We start from the raw sequence: 26770 nt of genomic DNA, 5'->3' as shown, positions 1-26770 counted from the left end.
GGGAGGGAAAATGGCTAACTGTGCCCAATTTTAATATCTTCATGTAGGGGTGTACTCACTTTTGTTGCCAGCAATTTAGACATTAATGGCTGTGTGTTGAGTTATTTTGAGGCGACAGCTAATGTACACTGTTATACAAGCTGTACACTCACTACTTTACATTGTAGCAAAGTGTAATTTCTTCAGTGTTGTCACATGAAAAGTTAGAATAAAATATTTACAAAAATGTGAGAGGTGTACTCACTTTTGTGAGATATTGTAACTGTAATGTCTGCCTTCATTTTGTTAAGTGCTGCACAAACTGTTGGCACTATATAAATCCTGTATAATAATAGAAAACCATGTTAAATGGACTGTAGTGTGTTTCTGCAAAACTGAAAATGCACTAAAAAATGCATAGGCGTCAACCAGGCCATAGGGTAGGTTCAGGATCAGTGTTGGCCTGCTGGTCAATCCCTACCATATTGGAAGCATGGTGCTGTGTGTACTCACGCGTGAGAAGGCAGGAAGATCAGTGAGCAGCAAGGGGGTGGAATCCAGGTCTCCCGGGTCATCATCAGGCTCAATCCCTCCAGGATCAACAGCCTTGGGTGGCAGGGGGGTCCTTATCAGCCTTTGAAAAGAGACGCTGTGCGGCCCCGTTTGCTGGCCGGGGGAGTAGGGCGGATGACGAAGGCCATGTCCTCTTTTTGACATACCAGGGCAAGAAGTATAACGAGCCAAGGAGTTTAGAGGCATGGCGGCCGCCAGCGGTGTGTCCCGAATCGGTGCAAGGCAGGACGGCGGTGCTATGGACAGAATTCAGCATGATTCTCGGCAAAGCTTGCAGAGGCACATCTTACTGCATGCCCGTCTCGGCCATGCCCCCCCTGGCAAGTACATTCTACTATTTTTTTAAACATTTTACATTTATTTTATTTTATAAAAAATGTGAGATTAGTGTCAGGAAGTTACATAGAATAATGTTATCGGTTAATGCTATTTGGGCTTTTTACTTACATACATTAGCCAGGTAAAGTCAGTTGAAGTCATTGTACTATCAAAGTTTTTAAAAATTTGTTTGAACTTGTAATTCCTCTGCAGATCACCCATCCACACATGCCAATCAGAATGCAGACCGCTTTCAACAAACTTTATTCATAACAAATAAGAAAAAACATGTGTCATATAGAAACATGCATAGCTTGACAATAATATAAACAATATTCATGACGAACGGTACCTAACTGCTAACAGTGCTAGATGTCCAGTGGAATGTGCTCTGTTGGAACTAAATGTTTTACATTGTGAGGTGAAAAGGAACTGCATTAGCCTAGTAAAATTTAAAATGAGACTAAGAAAATAATCAAGAATGTTATCTATAACTCTGCTGCTCTGTAGGAAAATTACAAATGTATGGCCACAAGTAAAATCTAGACCATAAACTCTATATGACGATGGTCATTTACAATGATCTGTTTGAGATGGAATTGTGGATTTGTTTAAATCAGTGGTAAGCCTCGAAGGGCTCTCCAAAAACCAATGAACAACATGAAATCCAGATTTAATACTGGCTATGTTATAGTAACCATTCACCCCTCAGCTGTTGAGGTCCTACACAGGGGCGGATTGACCATTGGGCCACTCAGGCACTGCCTGAGGGCCCCATGCCACTAGGGGGCCCCATCAGGGTTGCCAGCCTCAGTAAAACCAGGGAAAGTATGTAAAAAACTTTTTTTTTACATCTGTCTCTGACATGTCCCTTACCGACATCCTTTTGGTCTAAAAATCCAGAGATTATAGCTGCCCCACCTCTCCAGTACCTTCTCACCCAATAGAAACATGTCTGTGTATACTGTGTGATTGTATACTGTGTGTGCGTGTGTGTGTTTGTGTATACTGTGTGGCCCCATAAAGTCTGATTGCCTGGGGGCCCCATAATCTCCTATTGCCCGGGGGCCCCATGAGTTGTCAGTCCGCCCCTGGTCCTACAAGATCTAGAATACGATGATATCAGCAGATATCTGCAATATGTTTTCCATCAACAGTTTCAAGTGTATGTCAGGAAAAGAAAACATACTCGGTACCTCTCGGCCATACATAGACTCATGGTTTATAGTAACTAATTGGGCTGACAACACAATGCCTTCTCTACACTGGATTTCATCAGCCCTGCCTTGCTGCACTACAGAACTCAGCATCTACCCAACCCTCTCTGTTCCTCTCGACATGCATTTATGGATTACTTTCCCAGCAAAATTCCGTGTGTTTAGAAAAATAGCTCTTGGGAGTTGCAACTATATGGGCCTGCCTACATCAATATGAGCTCCCAGCAGCTGCTCCTGCAAAATTATTACAAGCCTGGTGATACCAGTACAGGAAGCAAGCAAAAAAGAAAAAAACATTAGGACATTTTCTAGAGTAGACTTTCTCAACCTCTTTATTGTGACATACCTTTTTCTTGATCAGCGTGTTGGGCAGCCTTACAACTTCTCCCATCCGCTAAGGGTTAATGAGTCTTCTCTAACTCCAAGCTGATTCCACCAGTTTCGGGGTAACGGGTCTGGCCACATGCCCCCAAGCTGGATTGGTCCTCAGTGCAGGGGGCACGTTATTGAAACCATATCAAACTGTGTCACTGTGTTTGTGATAGCATTAGGTTTCTGGCTCCCTGTTTGTTTCCCTGGCTGACCATTGCTATTATCTTGCATTCCCTTGTTTGCCAACTTTTATCTAGTACCAGATTACTTATTAAATTGCCGCCTGAACTTGACCTCGGATTGTTAACTGGACTGCGCTTACTTGCTACCAGCACTGACTTAGGAACTATTTTTGAACTACGCTTGCTTCCATGTCTCAGTCCGACTGCTATTTGGTCAGTAACTACAGCATTGTGTTCTAAGACCCGGGAGGCAACCAAACACTGGTAGGTCTACTTGCCACAAAGGAATGAGGCTTGCTATAGGCAGAAGAAACACCAGCCAGCTATATTTCCTGACCCAGGCATCAGACTGTGCGTAACATAGGGAACTCCTCTACCAATACATATCTACAACTGATGGTACATTATCATGAAGGTTAGTGGGAAGAATGCTTCTCAAATTGGTGGTCCGTGGGAAGAATACCACCACACGCATTACAGATACCTTAAAACATGGGTGCTCAACCTGTGGCCCTCCAGCTGTTTCAAAACTACAAGTCCCATGAGGCATTGCAAGGCTGGTCATTACAAGCATGACTCCCAAAGACAGAGGAATGATAGGACTTGTAGTTCTGCAACAGCTGGAGGGCCACAGGTTGAGCACCCATGGCTTAAAAGATCATAGGTGTTAGTGCTTACTAATCCTAGAGGTAGAATTTGCTTATTGCTCAAGGAACCCATAACAACCTCTGGAGGAGCCCTAAGGTTTCACAGATGCCTGGTGGAGAACATCCGTTCTGGAGGGTAAGATGGAGATCTGAGGTAAGTTTGGGTAATGCTTGGACATTGGACTTTAACCAACCACAAATTGTAGAGTTTGGGACTGTTAAGGTTGTATGACACAGGGTTAAGGGCTACATATTGCCTCTGGACCTCTTGTTGCCCACCACTTGTTCCAATCCCACAGATATATACAGCTATGATTTTCTTAGAAAAAGATTAAATATCTGTATCTGTTAAGCAATAAAAAAAAAAAAAAAAAAAAAAAGATTTTTAGCAAATATTTAACATAGCTATCCCAAAAAAAAGAAAAAAATGACACCCATAATATTAGGTCCTGATTTCCATTTTCAGCTAAAATATTAAAGCACCAGTATATTTCTCATAATCCATATCACAGCTCATCCTTACAGTTCTAGAATATGTAAATGACTTAGCTTTTTGAATGTTAAGGTGAATACATGTTGATAACTCATCCACACTTATTGTACAAGATTGCCAAATGTTAAAAAAAAGTTATGTTTCGGGATGTAGATAAACCATATTGATCAAGCAGAATTGTTTTAATTATTTACTGTAGGCTGATTTTTTTTTTTTTTTTTTTACACAGCGCTTTATAGTATGAATATACAAGTCACCATAGCATCTTAGTTTCAAATTCTTTACAACTTCTGCAGCACTAAAGGGTCGTACACACAATGAGACTATCGCACAAATGATCATCTGTTTTTTATTGCATACTAGTCTCATAATGAAAATTAAGAGGTTACTCAATTTACAAAAATTCTTTGATATACAACTTTGGAAGTGATGTATGTATTGTATTGTATTTTATTTTTGGATAAAAACTGTACTAATTAAATGAAAATTCATAGCATGACTTTGTTGATAAACAAGGCCATTCATCATCAGTGTGATCAATATTTCATTATCCGCCTACTGGAAGTAATTCTTGTGTCTGTTGAGAATCAGACATTAAAGCGGAGTTCCACCCAAAAGTGTAACTTCCGCTAATTTGTCTCCTCTCCCCCTCTGGTGCCACAATTGGCACCTTTCAGGGGAGGGGGGGCAGGATACCTGTCTTTGACAGGTATCCTGTTCCCATTTCTGGAAGTCCAGGCCATGGCCTATGATGTCACCGCGGGACTCCCTCCTCTTCTCCCTGTCGCCGGGCCAGTAGTAGAGAGGAGCGGGGCTTTGCACATGCGCAGTAGAGTTCCCAGCGTGAAGCCTTAAGGCTACACTGCTGGGTTCCCTTACCCACAATTGCAGCGGCAGAACCTGATAGCTAATGGAAACATCAGCTGCAGTGCCGACATCGCTGGACACCAGGACAGGTAAGTGTCCTATTATTAAAAGTCAGAAGCTGCAGTATGTGTAGTTGCTGGCTTTTAATTTTTTTATTTTTTTGGGCAGACCCCTGCTTTAAGGCTCCATTCACACTTGTATGACTCCAAAGTTGCGCCGACTTTGGAATGCAAATTTGATCCAACTTTGACCCGACTTTGGATGGGTACAACTTGGATATGACTTTGGCTTTGACCAGTGATAATGGACAACTGTTGCATTGTATACCATTCAGGTACGACTTTCATGCAACTTTTGAAGGTTAACATTGAAGTCTATGGCCCTCAAGTTGCATGAAAGTCAGACCAAAGTAGTGCATAAACTTCTCTGAAGTCGTTGCAACTTTAAATCGCACATATATGAATGGTTATTAAAGGAAAACATGGGGAATGACTTGTCACGCAACTCTGATTTGTCTTAAGGGCATGTGCCAGGATCTTGTCTTGCATACTAATGGTACACAATTGTCATGCTACAAACACGAATGTAGTGACGTACTACGAGACATTTCAACTCTTGAGCGCCACCCTTTGGGCCCCTTCTGCTAATTTTGTGTTTGGTGAGCATTGTTTCCGAGCCTGCATGTGTGTACTTTCGACTTTTGTGTGACGGATTTGTGTACTGACTATACGAAAATCAGGCAACAGATCGTTGTCCACCAAAAATTACTAGCCTGTCATCCAACATTTGGTGGCCAAAAGTTGGACAACAATTGTCAAACGGAGCGTACTAATGGTAATATTTTAGGACAACAGTCTGTCAACAGACAATCCCCTGGCAACAATCGCATCGTGTGTACGAGGCTTAAGGCTACATTGTCAGAAGCAGTTCTAAAATTAAGATATTTGGACTATATTGATCATCACGCAATTACTTTTAATATGCACCCGTTCAGATTGCAAGTGTTTATAGCCATCATCTATCAGGATCCATTTTCAAGTGGGTCTGCTGATGTCTCATAGTATGCATAGATTTCCTGATAAGTCAGCCAACTGTTGTATTAAGGTTATAGGTACCCAAGAATCTGCACAATGCCACGTAGCAGTACATTCCCAGTATAAATAATCGCAGCCTGTACTTTTATCAATACAATTTTCACATTGGGCAATCTTGTACCTGGCTAATTTTTAAGCAACACTTGCCAATCCTCATATACTGTACAGTTACTTAAGTACCTTTCACACTTAACCAAAGAAAAACATAATTTGCATATAGATATATAATTAATACAGTACAGTTGTTTGTTGTCATTGGGTTATACACATGCACGGTTGACTTGAGATAGCACTTATGTTAGATAGAGTGATAAAAAGAAATCTGTATGGAATATAGTTACCATCTTCCAGAACTGGGCTTTGGTTACAGGATACAACCACCATACTTATTACCTGAAATACGTGTTTTGCTTGGAATGTGTTTAAACATTTCTTGTGCAACAAACAATCCAATCATTACAATAGGATTGCTGCTTGTTGGCAGCAATTTTGGCTTCCTTAAAGTGAAATTATTCAATATGTTTGCTTTAGAGTGCACCCGTCATTTACACAATGAAGTCAGCCATATCGTGGGCCAGGCCAACATGAGATTGGAACTCTTAGTAGGAACTTTTACAATGATATTTCTATTATGGCACAGTTTCCCAATTAAACTCAAAAGAGAAAGCCATATTTCCATTATCCACGGGAGGGGGGACCATGTGTGAACAACTCAAATAAAGTCTGGCATAAAGCAAGCACCTATTTAATTATTTTTTGATAGAAGCTAATATTCTTCAACCTACAAATCAACTACTACTTTCAGGGTGGTGACTCAATAGTAACAGCTTCACTGCACCAGAATCAGCTTAATAGCTGGTCATTTTCTTTGTGCTTTAACATGGGCGTTATTTGACATGCGGTTTGACAGGTCAAATCACATATCAAATCACAGCCTCTTGCCGGCAAGGGCACCGTCCCAATCAGTGGGATGCCGAATTTGCGGCGCAGCACCGTTTTCCAAAAGTAGTTCCTGCACTCGTTTTGGCGACTTCGGGGGGCCACTCCAATAGACATCTTTGCATGAGCCCGCACAGATGTCTTTCAAATCAGACCTCGAAAGTCGGACTGAAATGTGGCTTTGAAATCCTGCAAGTTCAGAAGAAGTTGCACGATTTGAAAGCCGTGTTCAGTGTGAATGAAGGCTAATGCCGCGTACACAGGGTCGGACTTTCCGACAGGAAATGTTGGATGTGAGCTTGTTGTCGGAAAGTCTGACCGTGTGTATGCTCCATCGAACATTTGCTGTCGGACTTTCCACCAACAAATTTTTGATAGCAGGTTCTCAAATTTTCCTCCAACAAAACGTTGTTGTCGGAAAGTCAGATCGTGTGTACACAAGTCTGGCGCACAAAAGTTCACGCATGCTCGGAATCAAGCAGAAGGAGCCGCACTGGCTATTGAACTTCCTTTTCCTCGGCTCGTGGTACGTCTTGTATGTCACCGCGTTACAACATTCATAATTGTTGGCCAACATTTGTGTGACCGTGTGTATGATAGACACGTTTGAGCCAACACCCTTCGAACAAAAATCCACGGGTTTGTTGGCGGAAAGTCCGATCGTGTGTATGAGGCATTAGCGATAACATGGGTATGGAACTCAAGGTAATCTTTTGTCAGGAGATATCTATCACCTATAGGGAGGACCCTATAAAAAAAATCACTTAGCCCCGGTAGGTAAACCAAAGTTATATTCCAGTGATGTTGAAGGGAACAAGTGAAAAACAGTAAAGGCAGATATTGTGCTGAACTAGAACATAACCATACTATAACATCAACTGAGTGTTAGTAGTTTACAAGATGCCAGTGAGACTCAGGAGAGGAAGCAATCTTATACTAAAATAATACTCATAAGAGGTTATCTTTACAAGAGAACATTCGCCTCATTGATGTAAAAAATACCAATGAAACGGAGTGTAGGTAGCCATGTCTGTCTACATAGTGATGGCCCAGACTGGCGCTAAAAGTAGCTTTGGCATCTGATTTATTTAGATTCATACTAAAAGTTTACCAAGTCTCAGATCAGTTCATATAATAAAAGCCAAATTAGTAGAGTTGATAAGGCCCACGGATGTCATTGTGGACCCAAACATTCTCCAAGACACACCACCCCAACTGGCAATGTCAACGTTAGTAGTTGACCCAGACTAGGCATGCATTGTTGTCACAAGGTTCCCAATGAAAGTTTAAGGTACACGGTTTTCTTTTACCAGAAAGTTGACTGTCTCCATTGTGAGCAGGAAAAGGGGCACTTTAAAGCCAACAATTGACTATATCACGTAGTCTCAAAAACAAAACAGTGCTTACATCCTTCTATAATGCTAACCTTCTCCCCTATTAGACACCATACACATATGTGGATCAGGGCCAGTGGGGATCTTTGCCTCAAGGGTAATTGTTCACAAAATCATCATGCAGACTCTTGTGAGCTCCTCTCCACTTTTAAATGGCTGTGAAATCCACTTGTATCCAGTACTATGAAAGTGAAGTAATATTAGAGCGACCACCAGGGGGTTCTGAAATTTTCTGAGTATTGCGTCTCGGGATGTGATCATCAGTTTGGGATCCTGCAAAAGAATATGCGGGCAGATATATTTATTATTCTGTTAATCCTTCTATTGGATTTTACACATTGTGTATACTGTATATGTATGCATATGTGTATATTATGTGAATACTGAATATATTTACTGTATATACATATATACCGATCAGCCATAACAACATGACCACCCACCATAATATTACTACCCATCTAATATTGAGTAAGGCCCCCCTTTTGCAGCCAAAACAGCCCTGACCCATCGAGGCATGGACTCCACTAGACCTCTGAAGGTATGCTGTGGTATCTGGCCCCAAGCCATCAATATTATTTTAACTATACAGGATTTATATAGCGCCAACCATTTGTGTAGCACTTTACCCACATCCAGGTGCCAGTGGGGGTTATTTACTAAAGGAAAATCCACTTTGCACTGCAAGTAAAGTCACTGTAGATCTGAGGGGGACATGTAAGGAAAATAAAAAAACAGCATTTTAGCTTGCACATGATTGGATGATAAAATCAGCAGAGCTTCCCCTCATTTCAGATCTACCCCTTAGATTTAGAGCGACTGAACTTCCAAGTGCACTTGCAGTGCAAAGTGGATTTGCCTTTCATAAATAACCCCCATTGCAGGATTATAATCAATGTTATTCACTTTGCCTCTCAGTGGTCATAATGTTATGGCTGATGGCCAAGGACAAACCCCAATCATATAACAAAAATGATGCATGTACTGTATATTGAAACGCCTTTTCCAAAGAGACCCCATCATCCACTTAACTTAACCGACTTAACTGACAGACTTTAGAAATAGAACATGTTTCAAATTTTTCCGCCGGAACTCCGCCGGTTCCTATGGAGAAATCCGCTCGCCTGTATGCTAGGGCAGCTATTGGCTATGAACTTCCTTATTCTAGTCCAGTCGTACGTCATCACGTTCAAATCCGTCTGACTTTGGTGTGCTTGTGTGTGGCGAATTCAATTCATTCAGAAAGTCCGTCGGAACTCTGCCGAGAGTACGTCAGGAAGACTGTCGGACCTAGTCTGCCGGAAAGTCCAGTTGTGTGTACGCGGCATAAGTCGACTAAAATGCAACTAAAACTAAAACAATTGAGATGACTAAAATAGGACTAAAACTAAAATGGCATTGTAGTCAAAAGACTAAGACTAAAACTAAATTGAAATTTGACTTCAAAATTAACACTGGCCTTTAGTGCATGTTAATACCTCAATACCTTAAATAATAACATATGAGATTTTCACTCCAGCATTATATAATGAGTTTGGAAATTACAGAGAAATGTTAACTAATGCCTTACAATTTAATTACACACATTCGATTTCAGACGACTAAAATGTACTGGAGATTTAGTCGACTAAATACGAATAAAACTAAAACAATTGCAGAAGACTAAAATGGGACTAAAACTAAAATGCCATTTTAGTCCTAAGACTTATGCCCCGTACACACAGTCGGACTTTCCGATGACAAAATCCGATGGATTTTTTCAGATTTTGGCCCAAACTTGTCTTGCATACACGCGGTCGCACAAAGTGGTCGGAAAATCCGATTGTTCAGAACGAGGTGATGTAAACCACGTACATTGGGACTATAAATGGGCCAGTAGCCAATAGCTTTCGTTTTGTGATTTATTATCAGTCGGAATTGTCTACACACGATTTTAGATCCTGCTCTCAAACTTTGTGTGTCGGAAATTCCGACGGAAAAAGTCAGATGGAGCCCACACACGATCCGATCGCACATTTTCCGTCGGAAAGTCCGACCGCGTGTACAGGGCATAAGACTAAAACTAAATTGAAATTTGCTGCCAAAATGAACACTGCTGCACTGTTTTTCCTTTTCATAAAAAAATTTTTTTTATTCACTTGCAATGTGCTTTTAAACTTGCTAGTAAATATGGCTTCTCCTGGGTCAATTCCCTAGCACAGCTCCTCCCTCCTTGCATATCATAGGCTTCTCCTCTTTTGTATCTAATTACTCTGTGCTGGCCCAGCTCCACCACCCTTTCCATCGCTACATAACCTTTTATGCAACTGATTGGGCCGGGGAGCAAATTGAACACTTTCCACCCGTGCTATAGCCGAAAAACGGTTGTGGTGGACATACATGGATGTCCTCCCGTGATTGCGCTTCCCACGCGCACCCTGCCCGTCGGACTCAACTGATCACAGATCAGCGTAAAGGGCCGCTATGTCCAATGGCAGCTGATCATGGATGTAAACACAAGCCAGCTATCAGCTTTTCTTTCCACAAGCAGCCTGAGGAGAAGAGAGACAATAACTGGCTTGTGTTAAAGGGACATCTACACTGATAATCGGGGCACTGATCATCAGTGCAGTTCCAACAGTGCCCACCAGTGCTCATCAGTGTTGCCAATCAGTGCTTATCAGTGTTGCCTATCAGTGCTGCCAATCAGTACCACCTATCAGTGCTGCATACCAGTGCCCAACAGTGCTACCTATCAGTGCTCATAAGTGCCACCTATCAGTGCAGCCTCATCGGTGCCCATCAGTGCCACCTATCAGTGCCACCTATCAGTGCCATCTCATTAGTGCTGCCTCATTAGTGCCACCTATCAGTGCCCATCAGTTCCGCCTCATTAGTGCTGCCTCAACAGTGCCTATCAGTGAAGCCTGATCAGTGCACATCAGTGAAGGTCAAAAATTAGCTGTTTGCAAAATTTTATACCAAACTATGAAAAATGTTTTTGTTTTTTTTTCCAACATTTTTCTGTCTTTTTTTTGTTTGTTTAGCAAAAAAATAAAAATAAATAAAAACAGTGGTGATTAAATGCCACCAAAAGAAAGCTCTATTCATGTGAACAAAATTATAAAAATGTCATTCAAAGTGTGACAGTGCTGAAAGCTAAAAATTGAGAAGGAAGGGGGTAAAAGTTCCCAGTAGGCAAATGGTTAAAGAGGGACAGCTCTATATCAGAGTCTGCTGGGGCTATTGGCTTCATATCCAAGATAGTGGCACCCAACAGCAGTCTTATGGCTTTCCCATGTCTACACAAGAGAGGATTTTACAGGTAGATATTATGCATAAAATATGTTGAATGTACAAATAATCTCATGGGAGGATTGTTGTTGAAATGAATGGTCGGACGATGGGGTCTCTTTAACCACTTGCTTACTGGGCACTTAAACCCTCCTCCTGCCCAGACCAATTTTCAGCTTTCAGCGCTGATGCACTTTGAATGACAATTGTGCGGTCATACAACACTGTAAACAAATGAAATTTTTATCATTTTTCAGCTTTCTTTTGGTGGTATTTAGTTACAGCTGGGAGTTTTATTTTTTGCTAAACAAACAAAAAAAGATGCAAAAAAAAAAAAAAATCATGTTTCATAGTTTGTTATAAAATTTTGCAAACAGGTAATTTTTCTCCTTCATTGAAATGCGCTGATGAGGCGGCACTGGTGGGCACTGATAGGCTGCACTGGTGGGCACTGATCGGCACAGTTAAGGCGGCACTAATAGGCACAGATAAGGTGGCACCGTTTGGCACAGATAAGGCAGTATTGATGGGCACAGATAAGGTGGCACTGATGGGCAAAGATGGGCACAGATAAGATGGCACTGATGGGTGTCACGGATGGGTGTCACCAAGGGGCACTGATAGGTACCACTGATAGATGGGACTGATTGGCACTGATAGGTGGCACTGCTGGGCACTGATGGGCGGCACTGATGGGCACTGGTAGATGGCACTGATGGGCACGGATATGTGGCACTGGGGTGCAGCACTGTTGTTGAGGCAGATTGTGGGCACTGATAGGTGGCACTGTGGGGTGGCACTGTGGGCACTGATGGGTGGCACTGTGGGCACTGATGGGTGGCACTGATGGGGGCACTTTTTTATTTTATAGGTGGCACTGTCAGGGGGCAGGTGGGCACTGATACGCTGGCCGATTACCGGCTCTGTTTTGTCACATGATCAGCTGTCATTGGCTGACAGCTGATCATGTGGTAATTGGTCGGGATCGACCCCTTGCTCGGATCCGTGATCAGGCGAGTCTCATAGACTCGCCGATCACAGAGCGCACCGCGCGCGCCCCTCAGGGGGCGCGCAGGTCGCTCGTGCACGGGACGACGTCAATAGAGGTAGTCCCGGCAAAGCAGGTCCGCGCTGTAGCCGTCATTCGGCTATAGCGCGGATCTCTAGAGGTTAAAGCAGTGTTAGTATAAAAGCCTTGTAACATCTATAAGTTGGCTCTGAGCTCACAATCTTAGTGTTATTAACTTACCTGATAAACTGAATCCAGACCGATGAAGATTTCGAACTGGTGCCATTTGCACTTTTCCAGCACACGGTGCTACCCGGGAGGTTGGCGTGGGTGCTACAGACTTAGTAGTAGCCACTGTGACATCATGGACAGGTCCATCATATAACCCCCTGGGAACTCCACGGACCTCTGCCAACTATATCAGGAGACACAGAAACATGATTCAGATATTCTCATTATGAGGGTATACATGCTAAAAAAAAAAAAATAAATTAGAGAGTAGTGGTTAAAGTGGAAGTAAACCCATCGATTTAAACAGTTTAAAAAAAAGGCATGCCGGGAATGCTAACTGCACATTGGCTGTGCTCTCAGCCAAACTATCAAACCATCCAATGGCTGGTGTCATAACGAATCACATGCGCAGCACCATAGTGGTTGAAGATTAAACAGAGGCAAAGATGGCAGCTTCCTTGGCTGAAAACGATAGGGGAGTTTACTTCCACTTTAATGATTCTTACTCTGAATGCTCTAAGGTTATTGGTGGTGTACCCCAAGGTTCAGTGCTGGGACTCTTAATTTTTAATACCTTTATAAATTATATAGGGTCTGGGATTAAAAGTACAATTTCTGTCTTTGCAGATGACACCAAGATATGCAGTGGAATAACATCCTAAGCCAAGGGTCTCAAACTGGTGGCCCTCCAGCTGTTGCAAAACTACAAGTCCCATGAGGCATTGCAAGGCTGGCAGTTACAAGCATGACTCCCACATGCAGAGGCATCATGGGACTTGTAGTTTTGCAAAAGCTGGAGGGCCACCAGTTTGAGACCCCTGTCCTAAGCCCTTGTACACACGGTAGGAAATTCCAACAGAAAATGTCCGATCGGACCGTGTTGTCGGATAATCCGACCGTGTGTGGGCTCTATCAGACTTTTTCCGTTGGAATGTCCGACCAACAAAGTTTGAGAGCTGGATATAACATTTTCTGACAACATGGTCCGATCAGACTTTGTCTGATCGTTTGTAGAGAATTCCGATCGGACAAAGTGCCATGCATGCTCAGATCAAATTACAAGACCAAAGCTATTGGCTACTAGCCGCAACGTAGTCCAGTTGCAACGAACAAAGGTCATCACGTTCTGAACGATTGGATTTTCCAACAACTTTGTCCTACCGTGTGTATGCAACACCATTTTCGGACAAAATCTAGTCGGAAAAAATCCTACGGATTTTGTTGTCAGAATGTCCGACCGTGTGTACAAGGGCTTACAGGATGCCTCCAATTTACAAGCCGACCTCAATGCTCTGTCTAATTGGGCAACTATGTGACAAATGAGGTTTAATGTTGAGAAATGTAAAGTTATGCACTTGGGGGCTAAGAATATGCATGCATCATACATACTAGGGGGTGTACAACTGGGGGGATCCATAGTGGAGAAGGATCTGGGGGTTTTGGTAGATCATAAGCTCAATAATAGCATGCAACGCCAAGCTGTGGTTTCCAAAGAGAAGTCCTTTCTTGTATTAAGAGGTATGGACTCCAGACAGAGCAAGACATTATTTTGCCCCTCTACAAATCATTAGTAAGACCTCATCTGGAATCTGCTGTTCAATTTTGGGCACCGGTTCTCAAAATGGATATCGGGGAACTGGAGAAAGTGAAGAGAAGGGCAACCAAACTGATAAGAGGTATGGAGGAGCTCAGCTATGAGGAAAGATTAGAGGAACTAAATTTATTCACTCTTGAGAAGAGGAGATAAGGGGGGGGGGGGGGGGGTATGATCAACATGTACAAATATATAAGTGGTCCATATAGTGAACTTGGAGTTATTCACTTTATGGTCATCACAGAGGACACGGGGTACTCTCTCTAGAAGAAAAAATATTTCTTCTCCAAATACGGAAAGGTTTCTTCACAGTAAAGCCCCATACACGCGGTTGGATTTTCCGACGGAAAATGTTCAATGGGAGCCTTTTGTCGCAAATTCTGACCGTGTGTGGGCTCCATCGGACATTTTCCATTGGAATTTCCGTAGCACAAAATTTGAGATCTGGTTCTCAAATTTTCCGACAACAAAATCCGTTCGCGTAAATTCTGATCGTGTACACAATTCTGAAGCACGAAGTTCCATCGTATGTTGTTGTACATCACCGCGTACTTGACATTCGGAATTTCCGACAACAGTGTGTGACTGTGTGTATGCAAGACAAGTTTGAGCCAACATCCGTCTGAAAAAATACCATGGATTTTGTTGTCGTAATGTGCGATCGTGTGTATGCGGCATAAGAGCAGTGAAAATGTGGAATAGACTCCCTCCAGAGGTGGCTCTGGTCAGCTCAGCAGATTGCTTTCCAAAAGGCTGCTAACATTTAGGCTGGGTTCACACCTATGCGAATTAGACGTGGCTTCCCCCCATTGAATTTGCATGTGGCTTTCTCCGCATCCAATTCTCATGACAGGACATTGTGACCGGCTCTCTATGGAGCCGGCTCACATATCTCCGTTGCGGGTGCGGAGTGGCTTGCACAGACTGTTGGCATCAGGCTCAGGGCCGAATTCAGGCAAAAATTTGGCTCTGATTCGTCCCTGAAACAGGAAACTGGGATGCACCACACCCTTGCTGCGTGCCGCATCCGTCAGAGGTGTGAACCCAGATTTATAGGTAAAGCTGATCCAGGGAAAATCCTATTGTCTCTCGGAGGATCAGGAAGGGATTTTTTTTCCCTGCTGTAGCAAATTGGATCATGCTTTGCTGGGGTTTTTCGCCTTCCTCTGGATCAATTGTGGGTGAAGGATTGTGCATATGGGATTGTATGATTTTTTTATTCTTTGGTTGAACTAGATGGACTTGTGTCTTTTTTCAACCTGACTAACTATGTAACTATGCCGATCCATTGTAAGTAGAATTTTTTTTTTAATTAACTCTTTATGGAGTTTAGGGTTGCTAAAGGAATACTGTAGAAAAAATAATAATTCTAGCAACTGTATAGGGTTAATACCTATTTATATTAATTAATACCTATTCATATGAATTAATGTTAATATTAATATTAAATTATTAATTAATATTATTATTACTGTTATTATTATTAATTATTAATTAATATTAAATTCATATAAACATTAAAATGAATATTAATTAATTAATATGAATTAATACCTATTCTATATTATGAAATATGTAATTGCTTTTTTATTTCACATTTTTTTTAAATAAATTTCTGCACATTTACATGCAGACTAAGCTATCCAGCAAGAGGGATGGTTACAAAGGTTAGGACAAATCATCTAATACTAAGGGGAGTGCTAACAAGATTCACCTTTTATTCATGTTTTAAACTTCTATTCCAAAAGTAAAAAAAACTGTTGCCATAACTGCTTGAAGAAGGGGTAAATTTAACATTTCATATTCTTGACATGTGGCTGCTGTACCATATAATTCTATGTAATCCCCGGTGTTCCTGACAGTTCATCTGCTTCCCTATTAATAACCCTGTGGCCAGTTCTCAGCCTGCTCTCCTCCAATGATCAGACTTGTGCTGACGACTCCCCTGACCCAGCTACCCCCCAACACAGAGAGGGAACACAGTTAACCCCTTGATCGCCCCCCCCCCCTCCCCCAAGTTACATTGCTCCAAGCTGGACCAATGCAACTATGCATCAAATATTTCATTTTTTATTATGTCCATACATCCACTTTATTTCACATTGACATTCATATGCATTTACTGTATAAACCATCACAAACCTATTTTATAAGAGAGTGTAGAATTGGGATTACGAACTTAGAACAACCAATCAGATATCAATTTAAGGGTTAGTTCACCTTTAGGCTCGGTTCACACATGAGCCGCATGTGGCTCACAGCAGCGACCCGGTGAGTCCTGGTTCACCGTTTCAGGTCCTAATTCAGCCCGAAATCGGGGATGAATTCTGACCTGAAATGGACCAAAAGATAAACAGCGTTTTTGTGCACCAGACCCGCTGCAGACATATGTGAACCGACTCCATAGAGAGCTGGTCAAAATCTCCTTCTATTGCGAATTGGAGGCAGAGATCCCGCTTCCAATTCCCAATGGTATGAACCCAGCCTTACAATAAACTTGCCCAAGTATCCCCAGTAGAGTGAAAAAAAAAAAACTGCTCGGGTTTTAAAAAAGGAGCCTTTTAAGAAAGTCATACTTGTAAGCCATGCATGGCCCCTTTAAAGCCAGTACGGAGAACTCCTAGGTAGGGGTGGCAGGACAACCCAGATGTTGGGTGTGTGCCCCCAGCTTCACAGAAACGAGTGTTCTGGCTTGTTCAAAACCCGCTTATGTGCAGTCCTCGTTCTCTCCCTCTGAACGAGCCAGAACACTCGTTCCTGTGAAAATGAGGGCGCACACCCGATGTTCGGCCAATCCAACCATATGGGCAGGATGGGTTTGCCTGACTAGGAGGTTTTCGGAGAGGCTTGAATGAGGCAATGCGTGTCCTACAGGTATGATATTGAAGGAAGCTTCATTTCCCAAACCCCAGCAATGTTTTCGAATGTAATGGGTATGCGGGGATGCATGGGAAATTTTATTGTAAGGTAAACTTAACGTTTAAAAGTATATCTAAAGCCCAAAAAAAATGTCCATATTGTAAAGAGTAAGGGAGGGTTAAGACTGCTGTCAGCTTTTCTTTTTCCATCTGTATCTCATTGGAGAAATTGTCCTTTACTTCCTGTCCTGTAGACACATCAAAAAGCGAGATGATATTGTTTTAATGTAAGGGAAACAAGTTCCCCCTAATTGCAAGTTTTTAAATCTATTCCTGTTCTGGTGGCCACTCTAAGGTCTAGATTTACCCTGACATTTATCCCCCCTGACATTGTTGATCGGGACAATTAGAAAGTAGTAGATCTCTCTAAGCCCTTGTACACACGGTCGGACATTCCGACAACAAAATCCGTTGGAATTTTTTCCAACGGATTTTGTCCGAAACTGGTGTTACATACACACGGTAGGACAAAGTTGTCGGAAAATCCGATCGTTCAGAACGTAATGAGGTTTGTTCGTTGCGACGGGACTACATTGCGGCTAGAAGCCAATAGCTTTGGTCTCGTAATTTGATCTGAGCGTGCATGGCGTTTTGTCCGATCGGTATTCTCTATAAACGATCAAAGTCCCATTGGACCATGTTGTCGGAAAATTTTATATCCAGCTCTCAAACTTTGTTGGTCGGACATTCCAACGGAAAAAGTCAGATGGAGCCCACACACGGTCGGATTATCCTACAATACGGTCCGATCGGACATTTTCCTTCGGAATTTCCTACCATGTGTACAAGGGCTATCAGGGACACAGTAAAAAAAAATAATAATAATACATCACAGTGCATCTTAACTCCAATTTTATCCAAATCTAGAAAAATGTTTTGCCTTTAGTTATACTTTAATGGACTAGAAAAGCTGATTTCTTATTGGTTGGTGCCAATTGCTATTTGCATGATATAAAATGAGCTAAATTTATTCTAAAACAGCATCCGAAATGTCTAACTTCTAAAAAATGAAGACAATTCGACATGATTAATAATTTGTGCGTTAGGCTGTTGGCATGCAGGACACAATTATAGGATTCCAGTCCCCATAGGAACGTGTTAGAATATGTAATGATTACAGCGCAAATGAACTGACCTAATTTTCTCTTGCCTGGGATCTCTATATAACATAATATTGTAACCAACATTAACTACGATGCTTAGAGAGCACTTATCCCCTGCATTCTGTAATGTAACCCCCAGAGGAACCGCCAGAGCCTTTGTAACCATCAAAGCCAATTCTTCAGAGAGAACTGCCACGTCCTATTTCCCCGAGTTTTATCTCAAGTGCCTACGAGCCCCTTATTTCGTACTATACATTATATTACATTAGGAGCTTTTACAGGGGAAAGTGAATATGAGCTAATTTCCTTTTGTTTTAAATAAAAATACATATCAGATGTGTGTATCAAGGGATCACAAAGAAGAAAGGGTCCCAGTGCCCACAGAATAGTTTGTTTAGAACTTCCTTCAACATCCCAGATAAATATAGGGGAAGGTCACTTGGGTGGCATCACAGACAGTCCTTTCTCCACATTGCTTTTCATACAGTTTTTTTTGGAGTTAAAGGGGACCTGACAAGACTCAAAACACCTGTGTGAGAAGACTCTGATAGGGCTGCAATTCTCAGACTCCTGAACTGCATATAAGATAAGGAGTGATGTCTCTAGCAGCAAAGCTGAATGGTTAGAGCAGCTTTTTCTAACCATTTCCCTCCAAGGAACCATTGAACCGCAGAACCCTTGCTAAAACCAATTAATTGAGGGTCAGTTGAAAAAAATGCATGGATGCTCAGTATAAATAATGCCCACCCTTTACTATGATGCTCGTAATGCTGCCTACAGATAGCTAAAAAAATCATTGGTGTCATGCTACTGACTCTGCCAAGTGGTGTTGACCCCAGAACTATGCAGGTACCATCAAATGATGGGTCAATCAGCAACGGCTCAAGGAATGGTTGGGTTAAAGCCTCTCTGCCACACAACTAGAATTCGGCCCAGGAGTCATTGCAGCTAACGTCAGGGATTTCCATAGAGGTACTTTGTATTGCGTTAACTGCAAAAGGGAATGCAGTTACATCATTAGTCCAGTTGAAAAAAAAGACGAATGTCACTCTTGTTCAACCAATAACTACGGATACGAGCAATGCTTTGAAAGGTACAGTAACCAACCCTCTTTTCTTGCTTTTTTTTTTCCTTGGTTATACTCTAGTTCCTCTCTGTTCCTGTTCACATTGTCGCGGCCCATGGGGTGGGTTGCAGGAGAAGAGCCTCCCCCTTGGTGGCTGCATGTAGATTTTGGGGACATGCAATTTTTTTCAGTTTTCATCTTTCAGCATCATCCAAAAATTTCAGACTTCTGTCATTTTGGTTATCATAATTGTGATCTTTATTGCTCAAATTGTAATGTCTACCCATTATCTAGCCCCTGCATGGGCGATTTACAAGCTTGTCTTTGTATTCTCATGCTTATTCTTAAAACCAATAAACATATTGACAGAGAAAAGTACAGTAACCCAGAGCAACCAATCAAAAATGATCTTATATTCATCTAATTACAGTATGGTACAGTGCATATGCTGCAGTCAGACATGCCGGATGCTTAACACAGGAGCTCCACCACATCTGCATTTTTCCATAACTCCTGCTCCACTTCAAGCTGTGACTATTAGCCTGGGGGCACCTGTTCTTACCACAAAATTCACCCGCACAACTTATGGGGAAAACTAACTGGCAGAAGACCTTTCTGATCTGGACTGCATCCTCAATGTTGATTAATCTCAGCTGCCCAGCAGTGCCTCCAGACCTGCTCAGGTCATGAAGGATCAGGACAGTGCTTCTTTCCTGCCATTTCTGCCTCACTTAGTACCTTATCCCACAAAAGACATGCTGATAAACTCCAGGTACTTTTGCATAATATTGCTCAAAGTATATCTCTAGAAGTGGGCAAAATTGCCCAGGAAGGGGAGAAATAGATAGGAGAATGCATGGATCACCTAGAGCAGTGATTCTCAACCAGGGTTCTGTTGAACCCTAGGGTTCCTCCAGAGGTTGCTAGGGGTTCCTTCCGCATTGGGCAATTTCTGCCTCTCAGATAAGTTCCCAATGACACCAGTGATCTTTTAACTATCTGTATGGAGGTAATTCTTACCAATGACCACAAGTGTAAGGACCATTCGTCCCAATGACTATCACACTAATGTATCATGAGTTGTTGATTTCTATTTTTTTAGCAGGGGTTCCCTAAGACCGGAGAACTACTTCAAGGGTTCCTCTGTGTTGAAAAGTTTGAGAAAGCCTGACCTAGAGACTAAATTTGATGACTTAGTCCAGTATGCCCATGTCCTTGAGGAAGATAATTTAAAGTATAATGTTTCCCAACTTCAGTAACAGCAGGAAGATCTGGAAAACAGAGAAAGACACCAAGATCTGCCTATTCAGGGTGTTCCAGAATCGGTCAGTAATGCAAACCTCTTATCATACCTGGTGGACTTATTTACCACCCTAACCCTGAGCATTCCCATCATAGATAAGTGTATGGTACAGTATGTTCACATAAATCTCTTGCGTTTTATCAATTTGTGACCAGTTGTTTTCATCTACTTTGAGCAATATTCATGTAGCTGTTGAACTTGCTCCATCTTTTATGTGTTTTTCATCTGTTACAAATTTGTAAGCCCTAAACCCAAAGTGGACCTCCCACCTTCAGCACTAATGAAAACTCAAAAGCGAAACAGTTAAGCTGGACATAGATGGATTGCAATTCAGTCAGTTCAGCAGGGATCAATCAGTGTGTCTTGTAGAGTCCTGCTGAGGGTTCCCCTGTCAAAATACAATTTCCTAATGGGAGGCATGCCTCCATCCACCTCACTTGTATGGATGGAAGAATCTGTTAGTTTTTTCTTTCAGCCTACTGGCTGAACAAACAAAAAAAACCCTGAACCATCTATGGACAGCTTAGGCTAACATAACTGCTTTAGTATGTCACAGTACATGTTGGTATTCATGGTTCCCTCAATCAACTGTAGCTCCCCAGTGCTGGTCTTGGCCACCATGCTACAGCTCAGTTTCAGGGTCTTGGCAATCTTCTTATAGCCTAGGCCAGTCTTGGTGAACCTTGGCACCCCAGATGCTTTGGAACTACATTTCCCATGATGCTCAACTACACTGCAGAGTGCCAGAGCATCATGGGAAAATTAGTTCCAAAACATCTGGGATGCCAAGGTTCGCCATGACTGGCCTAGGCCATCTTTATGTAGAACAACAATTCTTTGTTTCAGATTCTCAGAGAGTTCTTTGCCATGAGGTGCCATGTTGAACTTCCAGTGACAGGTATGAGAGAGTGAGAGCGATAACACCAAATTTAACACACCTGCTCCCCATTCACACATGAGACCTTGTAACACTGATGAGTCACATGACACCGGGGAGGGAAACTGGCTAATCGGGCCCAATTTGTACAATTTGGTGTACTCACTTTTGTTGCCAGCGGTTTAGACATTAATGGCTGTGTGTTGAGTTATTTTGAGGGGACACCAAATTTACACTGTTATACAAGCTGTACACTCACTACTTTACATTGTAGCAAAGTGCAATTTCTTCAGTGTTGTCACATTAAAAGATATAATAAAATATTTACAAAAATGTGAGGGGTGTACTCACTTTTGTGAGATAATATATATACGGGGGGGGGGGATTTGAATGAGGTATGTGCAGCATGGGTAAAAGATAAGTCAATGTTGAAAAAGCATATGTTTATTGTCTTAATCTGTAGGTAACATGGCAAAAAAAAAAAAAAAATAGAACATATGAATTTATGAACATATCTATAACATGTTACAGACCATATATACGTAGAAACTATTATAGCAGCATAGCACATTGCGTTGTGTGGTGTAGGACAACTGCCTCCCATGTCATAAGATCACTTAAAAAGCAGGATGGTATGTTATAATCTCGATGAATAAAACACATTGAACCGTCTGCAAATTTAATTTTGCATTATGGCTCTTTGTAGCACCATAAGAATTGGAGCCAATATAGACCATCACCTGGATACTTTTTTTTTGGACATGGAGGATAATTGTCCTACACCGCACAATGCAATGTGCTATACTGCTATGATAGTTTCTATGTTTATATGGTCTGTAACATGTTATTGATATGTTCATAAATTTTTTTTTTTTTATTTTGCAATGCTACCTACAGTTTAAGACAATAAACATATGTTTTTCAACATTGAATTATCTTTTAGCCATGCTGCAAATACCTAATTTAAAGTCCCAACCTCCCTCTTTGTATATAGATTCAGGGATGCAGGCGTATGTTCCTATACGTTTCATTTGAAGTCCCAAAACCCCCCTTAGTTCATATGATAAGTAAGTTAATAGTTGGATTTACATACGCTTTAAATGTCTTTGACTGCTCACAGATTTTTTGCTCTTTACTAGGGATTGGCGAATGGTTCGGCCCGAGCATAAGTTCGGACGTTTGGGCGAACAGCGAACAATATGCTGTGTTCGTGGCAAATTTGAAAGCCGCAGAACACCGTTAAAGTCTATGGGACACTAACATGAAAAATCAAAAGTGATAATTTTAAAGGCTTATATGCACTTTATCGCCATAAAAAGTGTCTGGGGACCCGGGTCCTGCCCCAGGGGACATGTAGTGAAACAATAAAAATGAAATATTCCTTTAAATATCATGCCTGGGGGGTGTCTATAGTATGCCTGTAAAAGAAGTGGCACAGTTTTCCCATGTTTAGAACAATACCACAGCAAAATTAAATTTCTAAAGGAAAAAAGTTATTTAAATATATTACAATATTGCAATATAGATAAAACTCATTGAAAAAAAGGGCATGGGTCCCCTTGCTCCCCCCCCCCAGTCCATTACCAGGCCCTTTGGGTCTGATATGACTATTAAGGGGAACCCTGAACCAAAAATGTAAAAAATGAATTGCGTGGGGGTCCCCCCAAACTCCATACCAGGCCTTTCAGGTTTGGTATGGAAATTAAGAGGAACCCTGCGCTAAATTTAAAAACAAAAAGGCCCCCCCCCCCCAAGTCCATACCAGACCCTTATCCGAGCATGCAACCTGACAGGCCACAGGAAAAGAGGGGGGGCGAGAGAGCGCCCTCCTCCTAAACCATACCAGGCCACATGCCCTCCACATGGGGAGGGTGCTTTGCAGTAACCCCCCAAAGCACCTCGTCCCTATGTTGATAGGGACAAGGACCTCATCCCCACAACCCTTGCCCGGTTGTGGGGGTATTCTGGCAAGGGGCTTATCAGAATCTGAAAGCCCCCTTTTACAAGGGGACCCCCAGATCCTGACTCCCCCTATGTGAATTGGTAAGGGTTACATTGTACCCCCCACCATTTCACAAAAGAAAGTGTCAAAAATAGTAAAAAAGACAGGGGACACTTAGGGACAAGTCCTTTGTTAAAAGATAAAAAAAATAAAAATGTCCCGCGATGTCCATTCATCTTCTATCATGCGGCCCGATGGACTGGAAAAAAAGGCGCAACAGTTCTGCCTCCATGGAAGGCTCCCGCCGAGTGATGCTTCTTCTTGGTGACAGCTCTTATATAGCTGAGGGCGGGGCCACTCGGTGATGTGAACGGGTGACCCTGCCCCTTCTGTCAGGCGGCATTTTTTTTTTGGTCCGTCAGGCGGCGTGGATTTACATCGCTGGACATTTTTTTTTTTTTATAAAGGACTTGTCCCAAGCTGTCTCTTGTCTTTTTTACAATTTTTGACACTTGTTTTGTGAATTGGTAGGGGTACAATGTACCCCATTACCAATTCACATTGGGGAGCGCTGGGATCTGAGGGGGTCCCCTTGTTAAAGGGGGCTTCCAGATTCCGATAAGCCCCCCTGCCCACAAACCACCACAACCACAGGGCAAGGGTTGTGAGGATGAGGCCCTTGTCCCCATCAGCATGGCGACAAGGTGCTTTGGAGTCAGACCCCGAAGTACCCTCCCCATGTTGAGGGCATGTGGCCTGGTACGGTTCAGGGGGGGGGCGCTCTCTCATCTCCCCTCTTTTCCTGCGGCCTGCCAGGTCGCGTGCTCAGATAAGGGTCTGGTATGGATTTTGGGGGGCCCTGCATCATTTTTTTTTTTACATTTTGGTTCAGGGATCCCCTAAATATTCATACCAGACCCAAAGGGCCTGGTAATGGACTGGGGAGGGAACCTATGTGTTTTTTTCAAGGAGTTTTATCTATATTGCCGAGACCCGACAAATCATTACAGCGGCGATCAGTTTTAAATTACTTTTTTTCCTTTAGAAATGTCGTTTTGCTGTGGTACTGTTCTAAACATGGGAAAACTGTGCCACTTTACAGGCACACTTTTGATACATGTCCCCTGGGGCAATATCTGGGTCCCCAAACACTTTTTATGACAACTTGCATATAAGCCTTTAAAATTAGCATTTTTGATTTTTCGTGTTTGTTGCATAGTCTTTAACGGTGTTCCTGTGCTTGAGTTTTTTGCCTGTTCACATGTTCTGGTGCGAACCAAACCGGGGGGGGGGGGGGGGGGGGTTGTTCAGCTCATCCTTATGCCGTGTACACACGACTGGACTTTTCAACAGCAACAGACAATTCGATCGTGTGTGGGCTTCATCGGACCTTTGCTACCTAAAAATCAGATGAACTTTATATTTAGAACATGTTTCAAATCTTTCCGACGGACTCGAGTCCGGTCGGAAAATCAGTTCGTCTGTATGCTAGTCCGACGGACGAAGACCGACGCTAGGGCAGCTATTGGCTACTGGCTATGAACTTCCGTATTCTAGTCCGGTCGTACGTCATCACGTTAGAATCCGTCGGACTTTGGTGTGATTGTGTGTGGCCAAGTCCGTTCGTTCGGAAAGTCTGTCTGAACTCCGCCGAAAGTCCGTTGGGAAGACCGTCAGACCTAGTCTGCCGGAAAGTCCGGTCATGTGTACACGGCATTACTCTTTACATCAGTTTTGCACTGCTCTATTGAATAAATATGATAGTACTTTAAGCACTATATACTACATTTTGTAAAGTAATGCGTAAAGAGCCCTGATTCATGCAAACCAATCAGAAATCATCTTTCATTACCACGGCTAAATGCCTGCGAAGTGATAGGCCTGCTGGGGGGATAATGACATCGTGACTTTCTGCATTCTGAGCTTCAAATTAAAAAGGCAGAAATGTATTTCCAGGATGACAGGTGCGGAGGACACCCAGAGGCCTCCATACGTTTCCCTCTCAGTCCTGCCCTTATGTGAGGATAACTGGGGCTGGACTTTATAAGAAAAATAAGACTTAAACGTTCCCAGGTCCCAGGATAACATTAATCCACAGTGATTTTTCCAGATGAGCAGAGCTGCAGGGCTGTAGTAGCCATCACATTGAATCCGTCATGCCGAGAACGCTTTCAAGTGGGTGAGAGGCTCCCGGTAGAGCTGTGTGACCTCATTTATGCAGACTTATTAAACTGCTCAGTAATCTAGTAATGTGCTACAAAGATAGTAAAAATAATTAACACTACTACAAGTACATTTTTCATATAGAAAAAAAACATGCATCTCCTGAGATAATTAAGATTATTAACCACTTCAGCCCTGGAAGAATTTACCCCCTTCCTGACCCAAGAACTTTTTGCGATTCGGTACTCCATCGCTTTAACTGACAATTGCGCGGTCGCACCCAAACAAAATTGACGTCCTTTTTTTCCCACAAATAGAACTTTCTTTTGGTGATATTTTATGACCTCTGCGGTTTTTATTTTTTGCGTTATTAAACAAAAAAAGAGCGACAATTTTGAAAAAAGTTATTGGGCATACCACTCTTGGCACCTGCAGGCCATAATATTGCTGTATATGCCATTATTTTTATTACCATGTATCTTATATGATATGCGTTTTATTGATATCTACTTCTGTATTTATCATGTCTACATCTTGTGCTAAGGATATATGTGCATGTATATGAATGAATGAATGAATGAAATACTTGTATAGCGCACAATGCGAACTGAATCGCCTCTAGGCGCTGTGGCGAGCTTTGATCATCTGCTAAAAGAGGAAGGTCTTGAGTTTTTTCCTAAAAGCCAGGTGATTTTCTTCCAGGCAGATGTTGATTGGTAGAGCATTCCATAGCCGAGGCCCTTGGACAGCGAATCTCCGATCACCCTTGGATTTATACCGGGCTTTGGGCACGAGGAGGAGGTTTTTGTTGGCTGATCGAAGACTGCGGTTTGGTGTGTAATGATTTATTTTCTCCATTAGGTATTGCGGAGCTTCTCTATGCACGCATTTGTGAGTGAGGCAAAGGGTCTTGAACGTGATCTGATTTTTTACGGTTAGCCAATGTAAGCTCCTCAGTGAAGGAGAAATGGATTCCCAGGGTTTTTTTTCCTGTTATCAGCCTTGCCGCCGTGTTTTGGATCAGTTGTAATCGCGCAAGTTGATATTGTGGTAATCCTATGTAAAGCGAGTTTGCGTAGTCCAGTCGTGAATTAATGATTGTTCCAACTACCACTGCTTTGTCATTCTTTGGGATAAAAGGGATGAGTCTACGAAGCATGCGCAGCAGATGGTGAGATCGACTGACTACAGATCCTATTTGCGCATCCATTGACAT

General features: G+C 42.3%; 1 protein-coding gene across 2 annotated transcripts in view; it reads right to left on the bottom strand.

Moving 5' to 3' along the window:
* Nucleotides 1-1118: 1118 nt before the first annotated feature.
* The window catches only part of DPYSL4 (dihydropyrimidinase like 4), a 109715-nt gene continuing 84063 nt past the window's right edge, over nt 1119-26770 (bottom strand). For both annotated transcript variants that reach the window (XM_077455555.1, XM_077455554.1), the window contains 2 exons: nt 12598-12772; nt 1119-8348 (listed from right to left, as the gene is read on the bottom strand). In XM_077455555.1, the coding sequence (XP_077311681.1) occupies nt 8257-8348; nt 12598-12772 (267 nt within the window). In that variant the 3' untranslated portion in view covers nt 1119-8256. The remainder of the gene's footprint in view (nt 8349-12597; nt 12773-26770) is intronic.

Source organism: Lithobates pipiens, unplaced genomic scaffold (assembly GCF_037356315.1).
Source record: "Lithobates pipiens isolate NorthernLeopardFrog02 unplaced genomic scaffold, aLitPip1_a1.2 Scaffold_25, whole genome shotgun sequence".
Taxonomy (NCBI): Eukaryota; Metazoa; Chordata; class Amphibia; order Anura; family Ranidae; genus Lithobates; species Lithobates pipiens.
This window is presented reverse-complemented; position numbering and strand designations above follow the sequence as displayed.